Here is a 14715-nt window from a genome sequence, read left to right on the forward strand (position 1 = left end):
CTACGGCTCATGTCTTTGGACAGGACTAGCGTCGACACCTTGTGTCGGGGTGTTGCGGAAGTCAAGAATTGCCAAATATGGGTCAGTCCTGGACGCTTTTGCCTTCCGCATCAGGGACTTAGCTGTTTTCACTGCATTTTCAGCCTTACCATTACTCTGTGGGAAACCTGGAGAGGACGTTTTCATCTGGAAATCCCATTTTCGGCTGAACTTGTGAAACTCTTCCGATGTGTAGTAGGATGCATTATCGGACATAAAGATTTCTGGGATTCCGTGTCTGGCAAACTGGGCTTTCAGTTTACGGATTATGGTAGAACTGGTTGTATTTTCCAGGTAGTCTAGTTCCCAGAAATTGGAGTAGTAATCCACTGTGACTAAATAGTCATTGCCATCAAATGTAAACACATCACTGCCTACCTTCGCCCATGGTCTGTCAGGGATTACATGCGGATGTAAGGTTTCCTTTGGCTGCTTGCTTGCATAGGAACAACATATGTCACACTTCTCAATGAAGTCCTTAACGGCAGCACTCATCCCTGGCCAGTAGACACAATCTCGAGCTCTACGGCAACATCCTTCAATACCCACATGTGATGAGTGGATACGATGTAGCATATCTGCCCTTAGAGATTGAGGTATGACAATTTGCTGACCTTTGAGAATAACGCCATCTTCAGTTGTCAGCTCATCTCTTAGGTTGAAGTAGGGTACCACTGCCCTGGGTAAGTTTTCCTTACGTTCAGGCCATCCTTCCTGAATCACTCGAATTAGAGATTGGAAACCACTGTCAGCAGCAGTATGGTCTCTCACATCTTGTAACCTCGTGGGTGTTATAGGTAGGTTGGAGACTTGGTTAACAGTTTCCATTTCAGTAACAAATGAACTGGGCTTGTGAGGAAGTGGTGCCCGGCTCAGTGTATCTGCCAAGTACATGATTTTTCCAGGATGCTAGGCGATTGTAGCATCGTAGACTTGTAAACGAAGCAACATTCGCTGTAGTCGTTTGGGAGCTTTGTTGAGAGGTTTCTTGGCTATAATTTCTAGGGGTTTGTGATCCGACTGTATGGTCACATGTCTCCCATAAGCGTAGTTATGGAATTTCTCCAATCCAAATACTACAGCCAACAGCTCTGCGCATACCTGCGTTCTGCGTCAGACAGAGTTCTACTCGCAAATGCAACGGGTTGTCCATTCTGTGTTATCGCGGCTCCAAGTCCTGTGTCGGACGCGTCACACTGCAAGGTAAGTTCCTCTTTCACGTCGTAGAAGCGTAGTACGGGATCAGTGCTCACTAAAGTCTTGATTTTCTCTAGTGCAGCATCATGAGTAGCATCCCAGTGCCAAGCAGTGTCTTTCAGTGTCAACTGTCTTAGCGGCCCACAGACGTCACTAAGCTGAGGTAAGAATTTGCTCAAGTAGTTTACAAATCCTAACAGTCTCTGTACAGCAGGAACATCTGTTGGTTTGGGCATGTCGCTTACGGCTCGCACTTTTTCTGGGTCCATCTTCAGCCCTTTGTCAGATATCACGTGGCCCATAAAAGTCACTTCCGGTCGGCGAAACTTGATTTTGTCAAAGTTCAATTTGAGTGTTCTTCTCACGACAACGTTCCATTAGGTTCTCAAGATTTCTGTCGTGATCACGTGATGCCTCTTCATAGGTGTCACCTTCTCCATACAGCAGTATGTCGTCGTGTATGGACTTGACGCACTTCAAGCCTTCCAGAGCTTGTTCCTGTCTCAGTTCGAAGACTTCCGGTGCAGAGGAAATACCGAATGGTAATCTACACCAACGATACCACCCAAAAGGAGTATTGAAAGTAGTCAGATAGGAGCTCTCCTCATCAAGTTCCACGTGCCAGAACCCGTTTTTAGCATCAAGGGTTGAGAAGATTTTAGCCTTTGTGAGTTCGGGTAAAATGTCCTCAATCGTAGGTATGGGGTGGTGGCTACGTCTTATGGCTTGATTCAGATCCTTTGGGTCAATGCATATCCGGAGTTTATTCGGTTTCGAAACTAACACCATGCTAGATACCCACGGTGTCGGATCAGTAACAGGGGCAATTATGTTTAAGTCAGTCAGTCTCTGAAGTTCACTTTTGAGCTTATCCCTAAGAGCTACAGGGACTTTACGAGGGGGGTGCACAACTGGAGTAACAGCGGGGTCAATGTCAATCTTATACTTGCCCTCTAACAAACCAGTGCCTTGGAACACGTCTCTGTACTGTTTCTTTAGCTGTTCCAGTGTTATAGGACTGTGAGTAGATTCAGAGGTGTTCTTACTCACTGACAAGATGTTTTGTACATGTGAACAAGAAGTTCACATGTACTAAGTTCATGGCCTGGATAGCTTGAGAGCCCAGAATCGGTGAACATGCCTTGTCGTTCACGACTACAAATTCAGTTTTGTACCGTTTTCCATCTTTAGGGTTTTGAAATTTCACCGAACATTTGCCAGCAGGCTTTATTGTAGACTTGTCGTACAAAGTTAACATTTGTGAGGTTTGCTGAATGTTGTATGCAGAGAGGTCTCCAAGTTCATGTGACGGGATGACATTGCATGTTGCACCGCAGTAAAGCTGGAACCTTACTGGCTTACCTTTCACCAGCATGGTAGCGAAGATCCGCTTTGGAAAACTCTGTCCATTTACAGAATTAAGGCACAGAGTTTCAGATGTAAAGTTAACGGTGTTTATTTCAAAATAATCCTCTTCCTCAGAAGACAAAGTTTCTGACACAAAGTTGAGATTACGCAAGCTGTGGCACATAGAACTAAAGTGGCTCTTGGAATGGCATGCGTTGAACTCCTTTCCATATGCCGGACACTTGTGGCGTCTTTTCTCATGTCGCAGTCCACAGAAATTACACGGCCTTTCTAGCAGGTTCTGTTTTCCAGATTTTCCAGTTTGTTTAGAATTAGAGGATTTAGAATTTCTGGATTTCCGTGCTTTCTGTTTTGGGTCAGATTTGTTGCTTACTGCGTGTACAGCTGACTGGGCATTCAGGGCTAGGCTCTGTTTCTTGGATATTTCAGATGCGCGGCAGATGTGTACGCATTTATCCAGGGTGAGGTCAGCTTCTCGCAGTAATCTCTCTCTGAGATGGATTTCTGAGATACCACACACAATTCTGTCACGGATAAGGGAATCGTGAAGTTCACCAAAATTACATGTGGCAGCTAGTATACGCAGATCAGTCAAGTATTTATCAAAGCTCTCACTTTCCTGATTACGCGTGAAGAAATGATATCTTTCCACCGTCTCATCCTTTTTAGGATCACAATGTCTGTCAAAAACGGCGAGGACATCATTCAGATTACGATCCTGTTCAGCCTGATCAAATTCCAGAGTGGAGTAGATTTCTCTACCCTGCGGTCCTATTAAGTATTTGAACAGTTTGAGTTTCAAATCCTCAGGTTTTCCAATCATTGCCAATTCCATGTACAGTGTAAGTTCCTCCTTCCATTTCCTCCAATGGTCAGGAAGGTTGGTTGTGTCCATATCAAGCTGACGAGGCGGCTTTAGTATAGACATTGGCAAAGCTTGATGCTGAGCAGGCTGTTGTACCCGAATTTCTGCCTCGGCCATAATTATAGCTTATTTGATACGTAGAGTACAGTTCATGGAGGCTATTTCTGTTCTAAAAAGTGTTCGGTAATGTTCGAGGACACTACAGCTCATACACACACGGCAAAATAAACTTCCACAGAGTCGTTGTTGTGGTCCATGTCGGGGTTACCCGGTGTCCAGTTGTCGAGAGGTTTATAGAAATGTTTTCATTTGGCGAGGTATGAGAAGTTCAGACTAAATTTTGTCTCTGCAAGATCTGGAGCGTCTTACAGGCTCACCTTCTGACACCATGCAGCACTTGTATTAGAGTCTTTGTGCCATTACAGAGATGTAACAAGACGAGTCACGTTCAGCTTGTTATACAAGATTTTACTGGGAACCTTCACAACTCGTACATAGCCTCGAACATTGTCAGTGTGTACACAATAGCGAGTGAGCAGCTACATCACATGTTACACGCATGTGGCCGTTTGAGCAGTTTGCGTCCGGTACACATCTGTGCGTGGACTGTTCGTCAGTTAGTCAACAACTGGCCTAAGGTCGGTGGTTTATCCTTTCAACCCATAAAACTGCCCACCATCCTAAAAATTAAAAAAAATAAAGATCATGGCGTTAAACAACTATGAAATAAACAAATCAAATAAATTAATCCATAAAACGCATTCACTCTTAGTGTCTTAAGCTTTACAATGAGTATAATTATCTTGTAAGAAACTATAGATAGAGCCTCCAGAATCTCTGACTCTCTGCTTCATAATTGTGTCCAATTCCGATTAGTCCGGGGCTAGAGGCAGTGTGTATTCATCGTGTTGAATTAGATCGTAGCTTTGGCTATATGAACAGTTGCAATCAAAGCGCAGCTGATATACATATTTTATTATCGACAACTGATATTTTAGCATGGTACACGATTTGTATAGTGAGTTCACTCAGTCGCTCAGAACATACCTTGTGTCTTCCCTACATCACTGGAAGCTGTTGACTGCATCTCGTTGTATGATTCCGTCCTATTTTCCTACTTCGTATACTTTCTGACAACAGGGGGGCGTTTCGAGTCTCTCATGTGGCAAAGCGGGTCATGACACATCGTGCATGAGAGTTCAGCCTAATTCCGGCACAGCTCGGATAATCTCACGCGAGAGAACGTTAGTTAGCAGCATTCGCCCCCATATTAGGTATTATCTCTCATTTTTCATCAATATAAATGTGCATCTGATCGCGCCTCAGAACAGCTCTGATCTCTCGTTTGTCCGACGAGCTTATCAATCTCGCTTTCACTCTACAACTAATCATGAGCATTCAGGGCATCAAGAACCCCGTTTAGGACTTAGTTCGGGTCCACCGTCACCTGTGCTGGAGATTTATCTCCCCTGATTCACTCGACTGCGCGTGTGTGCGCGTGTGTGAGCGTGTGTGTGTGTGTTTTTGGCTAGCAGATGGAAAGTGTTATGCATGTAAGTAAAGACAAATTACAGTGCAGTCTTGTATTCTTCGCTACTTTTGAAGCGTGACAAATTAAATGGATTTTAAGATCAAGAAATCCATGATGTTCAAGCATCTATTCCAAATCTGTAGACAGTAGGCGGTTGACTATAGCTCCATCTCCTTACAGGGCATGTGCCGCTCTCCACTCTTGCTTTACATCGCTGTCACCAGTAGACAAGCTTGATCCTTGGAGTCTGTCCGACGCAGGTGTTTAAGTGTTTGTTTAGGCTTAGCCTCACCACTACTTGGTGTCCTCACGCGAAACTATTTAATGAGTATTCATCAATATTTATTTATTTGTTTGATTGGTGTTTTACGCCGTACTCAAGAATATTTCAATTATACGACGGCGGCCAGCATTAGAGTGAGTGGAAACGGGGCACAGCCCGGGGGAAACCCACGACCATCCGCAGGTTGTTGGAAGACCTTCCCACGTACGGCCAGAGATGAAGGCAGCATGAGCTGGACTTGAACTCACAGCGACCGCATTGGTGAGACACTCCTGGGTCATTACACCGCGCTAGCGCGCTCACCAACTGCGCCACGGAGGCCATCCGCCATTCGTCCATAAAAGCATGTCAAGTATTGGTGCCAATCATATCCTGCATACTTAAGAGAATTCTTACTTATAACGTATTATTACAAAGAAAGGTTGAGACAGAGATTTTGTGTTTTTCCGACGTCATTTCCTGCCTCATCACGAACTCTGTTCAAAATTTTGCTAGTGGTGGCAGTGGTGTAAAGCGATTATAGAGGCGCCGCATGCGCTGTAAGGAGTATGTGACTTAACCTGACTTGGGGCCCGTATATTGTTTGTGAAATCACTGGTATTCTTCTTTAATATTGGTAAGATGTACTGCCGGTTTGTGGTTAATCACATCTGAAGTGGGTCTGCGTGGGGAAAGATGATATCTGCTAATATACAGCCCTAGGATCTCAGAGGCCGATAAACCAGGCGCCTCTCACCGATGCGGTCGCTGTGAGTTCAAGTCCAACTCTTGCTGGATTCCTCTCCGACTTCACGTGGGAAGATTTGCCAGCAACTTGCGGTTGGTCGTGGGTTTCCCCCGGACTCTGCAGGGTTTTCTCCCACCATAATGTTGGCTGTCGTCGTATAAGGGAAATACTCTTGAGTACGAAGTAAAATGTAACAATTACATTAATAAATATACCTCCACATTCAGCTTAAAAACCTCGAAGTGGAGATTCTGGCTTTAAGAAATCCGGCAAACTGTTTCGTGTTACTATATAGGTTTGGATATGCAGGATATAGTTGGAACACACGAGTGGAAAGACCCCGGTGGTGGTCGAATGTTTAAGGTGCTTCAATACACGAAGTAGACCTGGGACAAGGAATTTATATCGGCCACCCCCTTCTCACAGTTCGTGAGGCTTTAGTCAGGCTCGAATGGCCGTTTATCCTGAGTAATACTATTTGGTTCCCAGCAGTATTTATTGATTGATTGATTGATTGATTGATTGATTTGGAATTTCACATGTACGACGGTGACCAGCATTATGGTGGGAAGAAACTGGACAGGGCCTGGGGGAAACCCACGACCATCCGCAGGTTGCTGGAGTCATGTCAGGTTTTCAAAATGCACCCTGTATGAGAGCTGGTTGTGTTAAATTCTGCGGGCTGCTCCAGTCCCTGCCCATGGACAAAGTCAGCAGTTTGTTACCGAGATTGTCATAACGTCCATATTTTAGTACGAAATTGTTAAGTGAAAGTCATTTTCACGTGTGCTATCTGCATATGTCTTATAATCCCTAGCGATTGAACGATTGGTCGGCGTTTAACCCCGTGCTCAGGACATTTTAACTTATAGGACGTGTGCGATTTATAGTATGAGAAAACCAGAGTGCCCGGAGTCCACCACCCCGACCTTCGCCACCCGGGGTACATGAAAATTTGACCTTAGGTCGCAGTTGAAACAGAGAAAGGTGGATTCGAACACGCAACCTCATTGGTCGAGGACCTGAAACTTACAGAGCGCCAGGGTTTTAATCATTCTGGTTCTCTTCGCCCATACACCTGATTGCTGAAGCAGTCCAGCGGCACGGCGTTTATGGTTTGCTGCCCCATGGCATGGAACGCCATGCCTCACAGACCAACAGAAGGCCTCGGACCCCCATTAATTTTCCATAAGCACAATGTTAACGTCTAGCGCTGTAGCTCAGTCCCAAACATTCCATGGCTAATAAGATTTGGCGCATACCTGGCCCAACCTGTGAGAAAGAAGCCATAAAAATCTTGACATAGGTTGGCCGTCAAAATCTGGACGTTTCCATGCCGGCAGCTGGAAGGCGTGCCTAGCAACGCCAAGGGGACGTCACTCGCAGCCTCATCACTACCTCACACCTTGTGTCCTCTCACCCAGAATTTCAAACTTTCATCAATAAAACTCATACCTCCTCAAAGTTTAGACAGTTTCCAGCATTTTAATACCAAGCATGCACCTGTGCACCAAAAATGGACGCCTGGGAGCAGAAAAAGACTTTATACCCTAAAATTCACTACAATCGTCCCTACCGAAAAACGGAAGTTGTAATGGGGGTCTGTGTCCTATCACACCAGCCAACTTTTTTCAAAATCAATAATTTTTGCACCACATAATTCCTGACACTTCTGAACCTCACAAGCAAAATTAGGGCTTGATACATACATAATCTTTGGAGTTGGATGAATTCAAGTTGGGGTACCCCCATCTTGGACATGTGTCTTTTTTCCAGGGTAAAAAAACTCTGAAGGGTAAACTTTGAAGCTTTGCAGTGCATATACCGTTCAAGATATCTCCATCAGGTTAACTGCTTTGGAAAGACAAGATGTTTATCTGCAAGAAAAGGTTAAAAAAATCACATTGACAGAGCACTTTAGACTTTTCAAAAGCAACCATTCAGAGAAATATACATTTTTAAGAAGACTTTTCTACTCAGAGCAGCTTTAAATATCAAAGTTACAAGCCAAAAGTGTCAAAGCATACATTAAAATATAGGCAATTTATCTGACAATTAAATGTCAAAATATAAGACATTTACTTCAGCAACTATGTGAAAAAAATTGACTGACAGTGTGGTAGGGGGTATCAAAGTGGATTGTCACAATTTTGGAACAATCATTTCTGACCAAAATCAAAGCAAGAATAATGCCTCAAGGTGATAGAGACCTACTCACAGGCACTTTTTCAGTGGACAGGACTTAAGAAAAGACTAGTATCCCAGTTCCCCACTGAATAACATGATGAAACCCTTTAAAAGACCTCCCTGCACCATTGCTGTTGTCTCACAGCAGGTTATTACTCTGCACAGTCACATAAAAGTGTGTCACATTGGCATCTACAACATATAAACAGAGAGGAAAAATATGAATTTAATATTTCCGATCAGGCAGCCACCAAGTACACCTATATTGGCCAGTCTGACAGTTAACAAGGCAAACAATCTACCCAAAAACAGCATGAAGGGAGACAGAAAGAGGAAACAGTCTAGATTTCAAGCTGGAAAGGCCCAGGATCGCTCAAATAACCTGTCAGCAGTTACAGACATGCTGAACCCTCTGCCTGGGTGTTCCTTGATGGACACAGATTTCCAGCCCAATCAGGAGGCTGTAAGAACACACCAGCCTGACACAAAGAGAATACAGCGGCCAAGACGGTGCAAGGTAGATTCCACGGCTGGATCAGACGGAGATACACATGAGCGGGAATGGGCTGCTGAAGGAATGCGACTCATAGATATACAGAAAATGGTGTGCATTTGGAACAAAGTTATGCTTGAGCACAAGTGAGACCAAGGACCACTGTCCACTGCCCAGGTTAGAGACAGCTGCAGAGAAAAAGTGGGGTTTAGCCTGGGCGTTCAGTTTTAAGTGCTGTGACTGTGACTATGTATCTGGCTTCCACAAATTATACAAAGAGGTAGAATGCAACAGACCTGGCCAAAAAGCTGCGGCAGTGAACCGAGCTCTTCAGGTAGGCCTCCAGGACACACCAATGGCCAGACTCCTATTTGCACCGATGGACGTGCCGCCTGCCACTCGTAGCAACATGAACCGCACTGCAAACCATGTCGCATCTGCAATCGCAAAGCTGAACAAAGAGGATATGGCAAATAAGGTGGAAGAGGTAAAGGCATACAAAAGGCAAAGAGGAGAGGATGACAGCACAATAGATCTGGCCACAGACACTCGCTACAACAGCATTACCATAACCAGTCCCAAGAAACCGGGCCAGAATGCTTCACAAGCAATTTCCCTGGCTGTGGAGACATCAACAGACAAGCAATACATTGTCTCCGCAGCACTGAAGAATAAATTGTGTTGGACTGGGTCCTGGCTGAGAGGAAAAGGCTTCCAAGTAAAGTGCCCTAGAGGACACGAGGAGTGCACAGCGAACACAAACCCACATGCCCCCTGGTCCGAGTATAATATGGGGAACGAGATTGGTGAGGGATTGGCGAGGCAAGGTGTTTTAGCCAAACATGTAACCACGGACGGCGACTCCAGGTCAGCCAAGGGAGTGGAGGACGGCATCCGGCTGGTCGAGCCACTGTGGGAGGTCGAACGGTTAGCAGACCCCACGCACCTTGGTAGATCCCAGTTCAAGAAATGTAACCAGGCTAAGTTCAGCGATGCCATGTTCGAAGGACAGGGCCGAACGAGGGAAGCCAGGAAGAAAGCACAGAAGGTGTTGAGTCAGGATGTTAAGGCCAGGTGTAGCTTGATATTTTCTCAACTTATGTCTGAGCACAGTGGTGACATGAGGAAAATAAAAACTTACCTACCCAGGGTTGTAGATGCAACGGTCAGGTGTTACGGTGGGGGCTGTTCCAAATGCCGCAGGAACAGTGTGGTTTGCTCCGGAGGGGAAACCAGCAGCTGGTGGGAGAGGTCCCTGTTTTTATCCACCAGTAAACTCTGCCCTTTCAACATGGATGACAACGACAGGAAACTATTGACCGAAGTACTGCACATGAGGTTGAGCGAGACAGCCGTCGCCAGTCTCCGGATGAACACCAGCACTCAAAAGTGCGAAGCTGTCAACAGATCACTCAGCGTCTCCTTGCCCAAGAATGTAAACTACAGCAGAAATATGGAGGGAAGGGCGGCGTCGACAATCCACAGACTTAACAATGGCCAGGACAAGTCCACGGCTGCCAAACTCCAAGCTGCCGGCGCCGGTATTTCACCTAGGAGCGAGAAAACAGTACAACAGATTGAAAGGGTGAACCAGTACCACAAGGTTTATAAGAAGCGACAGACAGTTAAGGGGAGATCACTCCGCAATACAGCCAGAAAACTTCGAGAGCACATTGAGTACAGGCTTTCAAATCCAGAAGAAAAAACTGACTATGCCAAGGGACAACTGGACAACACCCAAACAGATCACACATACACTAGATATTTGTAACCGCCAATTTTGTATATAATTTGTCACTGCTGTTGTTGCTTATGAAAGAAATTAAAAAATGATAACAGAAATTGAGCAAAATCTAAAACAATCTGTTATTTATTATTTTTAATGAGGGGAAACCAACCTGCTCAGTCTTAAATGCAACATGCACCTTGCATACTGCCCATGGCCGAGACAGCAGCGCTGCCTGTTATTGTTAACACAATGCGGTTCCAAGCTTATGTGGTCCACATTTACACAGCGTGTGTTGTGGCACACTCAAGCTTGGGATCTAAATGTGACAGCCCCTGTCTGGCCATATAAACAAGTCTACTGATGTGTTTCTTCTTCCATCGATGTGTGACGGAGTCTTTGTAGGAGGCAAGACCATATCGACCATCCCTCGTCAATGGTCCAGTCCACACTCGACCGGCTCCGTTTTCACTATAAACACTGAAACTTTCAATTTTTGCAGCAATTTCTGCTCTGAACGTCTTCATTTTCAAGCGTAGGAATACTAGAACGTTGCATGTTGTTCATTTCTGGATGCCTATACACATGCTACCCTACGCTGAACAGCATTTTACCGATTTTTCATCAAAATGGATATTTTCAAAATGTAAATAGCCCCAAGAAGCTATGAAACGGCCCAATCAATGCAAAACACATCACAGACATGCCCACCAAAAATTATCAGGCTGCTGCGAAATCTAAGCGCATAGTGACATTTTTCACATTTTGGTGACTTCGTCAGTACAGGTCTCGGACCCCCATTAATTTTCCATAAGCGACAATGTTAACGTCTAGCGCTGTAGCTCAGTCCCAAACATTCCGTGGCCATTAAGCTTTGGTGCATACCTGGCCCAGCCTGTGAGAAAGAAGCCATAAAAATCTTGACATAGGTTGACCGTCAAAATCTGGACGTTTCCATGCCGGCAGCTGGGAGGCGTGCCTAGCAACGCCAAGGGGACGTCACTCGCAGCCTCATCACTACCTCACACCTTGTGTCCTCTCGCCCAGAATTTCAAACTTTCATCAATAAAGCTCATACCTCCTCAAAGTTTAGACAGTTTCCAGCATTTTAATACCATGCATGTACCTGTGCACCAAAAATGGACGCCTGGGAGCAAAAAAAGACTTTACACCCTAAAATTTACAGAACTACAATCGCCCCTACCGAAAAACGGAAGTTGTAATGGGGGTCTGTGTCCAGAATCGACGCTGAGTGGATTTTAGGGCAGGTTTTAATTGCGGTCGCTGTGAGTTCAAGTCCAGCTCATGCTGGCTTCCTCTCCGGCCGTAAGTGGGAAGGCCTGCCAGCAACCTGCGGATGGTCGTGGGTTTCCCCCGGGCTGTGCCCGGTTTCCACCCACCATAATGCTGGCCGCCGTCGTATAAGTGAAATATTCTTGAGTACGGCGTAAAACGCCAATCAAATAAATAAATCTGATGATGGAGGCTGACAAGACAGTGTCACAGCTTTTTACAAAACAATCCCACCACTGCTCTTGTAGTGTTATATACATAAGACAAAACCTATTCAGTAAAAACAAAGAACAGAGAACTATCAGTCTAAACACGCATTACCTCGTGTTTTTTAAAAACGCAAGAGACGCGTCGCAGATGATGCATCTCGCAAAGCAGATGTACCCTGGACACAATCATTTTATACCGGAAGCCTATAGGGACGCCACCTCGCAGACTCACGGTTATCTCACAATACTCAGAAGGGCTGACAAGGAATTGATCTATTGTTTGTGCGAGTGCGCCTGGAATATCTTAAAAGGCAATGTACCGTTGAATAAGGCTTACAAATCGAAACTGCAGCGACACAAGACGGGCTTGCGACACCTGGCCAAGAAAAATACGAGTATTAAGAGAAGGAAAGGCATACTGCAGAAAGGCGGATTTTTAGGAGTGCTGTTAGCACCCCTAGCCCCCATACTAGCTTCTATCGTTTCTAAGGTATTCAGCTGACCATGGAGCACGTGAAATACATGGGTTTAATAGAGCCCAAGTTGTTGCAGAAGTTACAACAACAACAAATACCTATTGTTACGGTATTGAAAACAGCAACAGAAAACAGACTCAGTGACTCAATATTACAATGTAAACAATGCTTTATATGTAAAATGAGACGTACAGTTTTACAGACAGTTCAACAACAACAACATAAAAAACATACACATCAGTATTACCGGTCTTTAAAAGTTTCCAGTTCACCTTTGCATCCCAAGGAACGTGTTCCAGAAGATCCAACGTAAAGACCATGGGATAAACACACAATTCACAATTGGACGGAATAATATAACGGAGCGTGAAGAAGTTGGAATGTACAATGAGGCGTTACAGTAATACCTCACATTTGAAAACCAGAGAACATCGTCAATTACCCCCCAACCCGTTAAAGTCGTACAAGACAGGTCAACTGACAACGCCGTGAATGAACCGTTGCGGAGTATTATCGAGCGTGAAATGGTCGAGTGCACCGAAAACCATGCATAAAAAGGCCCGACTCCTTACTGATAGAATAAAGTCCAATCCTCTGGTGTCAAGGAATGACAAAGGCGAGCTTATATATAAAGATAATACAATACCTGACACTAACATTTCGGATTTGATTAACGACGTGCTGAGACATAGACGTCAGTTTACTCCCAGGGGCTGGGAGACATTTGATCAAGGCCTGAAAGACATTAACGTCCCCCTGGAGTTAGCGGGTAACAGACAAAGGTGGCTATACATCCATGAACGCAAACCGCGGTGTACCCCCAGGCCCCTCTAAAATACCGGTTTTCACACCTAGTCCCACTGATACAAAGCAGTCTACTAGATCGGTCGAGACCACGCCCAGAACTAGATCTGGCAGACGGCGTGCCTATACACCCAGAGTAATTAGCACCAAACGCCTGAGGTGGTCGAAATTCTGAGTTTTCTATTTTTGTGTTTACATTAAAGATAACCAATACCCACAATCACAGAGGTGTGTTCTAATACAGTTATAATTCCATATGTTCTACGAGACTCTACCGTCGGAACAGCTCTTTAGATTATTTTCCGAACAATACCCTCACGAATTACATTACTAGATTACCCCGTCCACTAGAGCTTCACGGGCAGTGGGAAGTAGGAATAAACAGAAAGTGCAATGTTGGTACAACTTTTCACGGATTTTTCGGGTTTTTGCATCGCACTTTCGCTTTTTCGACCTTTTCCCAACCCCATAATGAGAAATTAACTTCTATCTTTCGCCCGTTTCAAAACGTCGAAAATGCAAAAGAACCCCTGTGAATCCCCTGATTCACTCGACTGCGCGTGTGTGCGCGTGTGTGAGCGTGTGTGTGTGTCTTTTTGGTTAGCAGATGGAAAGTGTTATGCATGTAAGTAAAGACAAATTACAGTGAAGTCTTGTATTCTTCGCTACTTTTGAAGCGTGACAAAATAAATGGATTTTAAGATCAAGAAATCCATGATGTTCAAGCATCTATTCCAAATCTGTAGACAGTAGGCGGTTGACTATAGCTCCATCTCCTTACAGGGCATGTGCCGCTCTCCACTCTTGCTTTACATCGCTGTCACCAGTAGACAAGCTTGATCCTTGGAGTCTGTCCGACGCAGGTGTTTAAGTGTTTGTTTAGGCTTAGCCTCACCACTACTTGGTGTCCTCACGCGAAACTATTGAATGAGTATTCATCAATATTTATTTATTTGTTTGATTGGTGTTTTACGCCGTACTCAAGAATATTTCAATTATACGACGGCGGCCAGCATTAGAGTGAGTGGAAACGGGGCACAGCCTGGGGGAAACCCACGACCATTTTGCTAGTGGTGGCAGTGGTGTAAAGCGATTATAGAGGCGCCGCATGTGCTGTAAGGAGTATGTGACTTGACATGACTTGGGGCCCGTATATTGTTTGTGAAATCACTGGTATTCTTCTTTAATATTGGTAAGATGTACTGCCGGTTCGTGGTTAATCACATCTGAAGTGGGTCTGCGTGGGGAAAGATGATATCTGCTAATATACAGCCCTAGGACCTCAGAGGCCGATAAACCAGGCGCCTCTCACCGATGCGGTCGCTGTGAGTTCAAGTCCAACTCTTGCTGGATTCCTCTCCGACTTCACGTGGGAAGATTTGTCAGCAACTTGCGGTTGGTCGTGGGTTTCACCCGGACTCTGCACGGTTTCCTCCCACCATAATGTTGGCTGTCGTCGTATAAGGGAAATACTCTTGAGTACGAAGTAAAATGTAACAATTACATTAATAAATATA

At 44.9% G+C, this 14715-nt stretch overlaps 2 protein-coding genes across 2 annotated transcripts; both read right to left on the bottom strand.

Annotated features, from left to right (window-relative positions):
• On the bottom strand, positions 1-867 carry LOC135478233 (uncharacterized protein K02A2.6-like). Its single transcript, XM_064758505.1, has one exon. The coding sequence runs from the start codon at positions 865-867 to the stop codon at positions 1-3; it is 867 nt and encodes a 288-aa protein (XP_064614575.1).
• Positions 868-1572: 705 nt separating this feature from the next.
• Positions 1573-3586, bottom strand: LOC135478234 (uncharacterized). Its single transcript, XM_064758506.1, has 2 exons — positions 2599-3586; positions 1573-2285 (listed from the first exon to the last, which is right to left on the bottom strand). The coding sequence occupies exons 1-2, from the start codon at positions 3584-3586 to the stop codon at positions 1573-1575; spliced, it is 1701 nt and encodes a 566-aa protein (XP_064614576.1).
• Between the last annotated feature and the right edge of the window lie 11129 nt (positions 3587-14715).

The sequence above is a fragment of the Liolophura sinensis genome, chromosome 11, assembly GCF_032854445.1.
Source record: "Liolophura sinensis isolate JHLJ2023 chromosome 11, CUHK_Ljap_v2, whole genome shotgun sequence".
Classification (NCBI taxonomy): Eukaryota; Metazoa; Mollusca; class Polyplacophora; order Chitonida; family Chitonidae; genus Liolophura; species Liolophura sinensis.

Bases quoted from the DNA above. Each gene is read 5' to 3' on its own strand.
- LOC135478233 (XM_064758505.1), bottom strand. From the start codon at position 867: ATGGAAACTGTTAACCAAGTCTCCAACCTACCTATAACACCCACGAGG.
- LOC135478234 (XM_064758506.1), bottom strand. From the start codon at position 3,586: ATGGCCGAGGCAGAAATTCGGGTACAACAGCCTGCTCAGCATCAAGCT. The intron at 2,286-2,598 runs GTAAGCCAGTAA...ACATCTTGTCAG, and splicing joins CGCTACCATGCTGGTGAAAG to TGAGTAAGAACACCTCTGAA.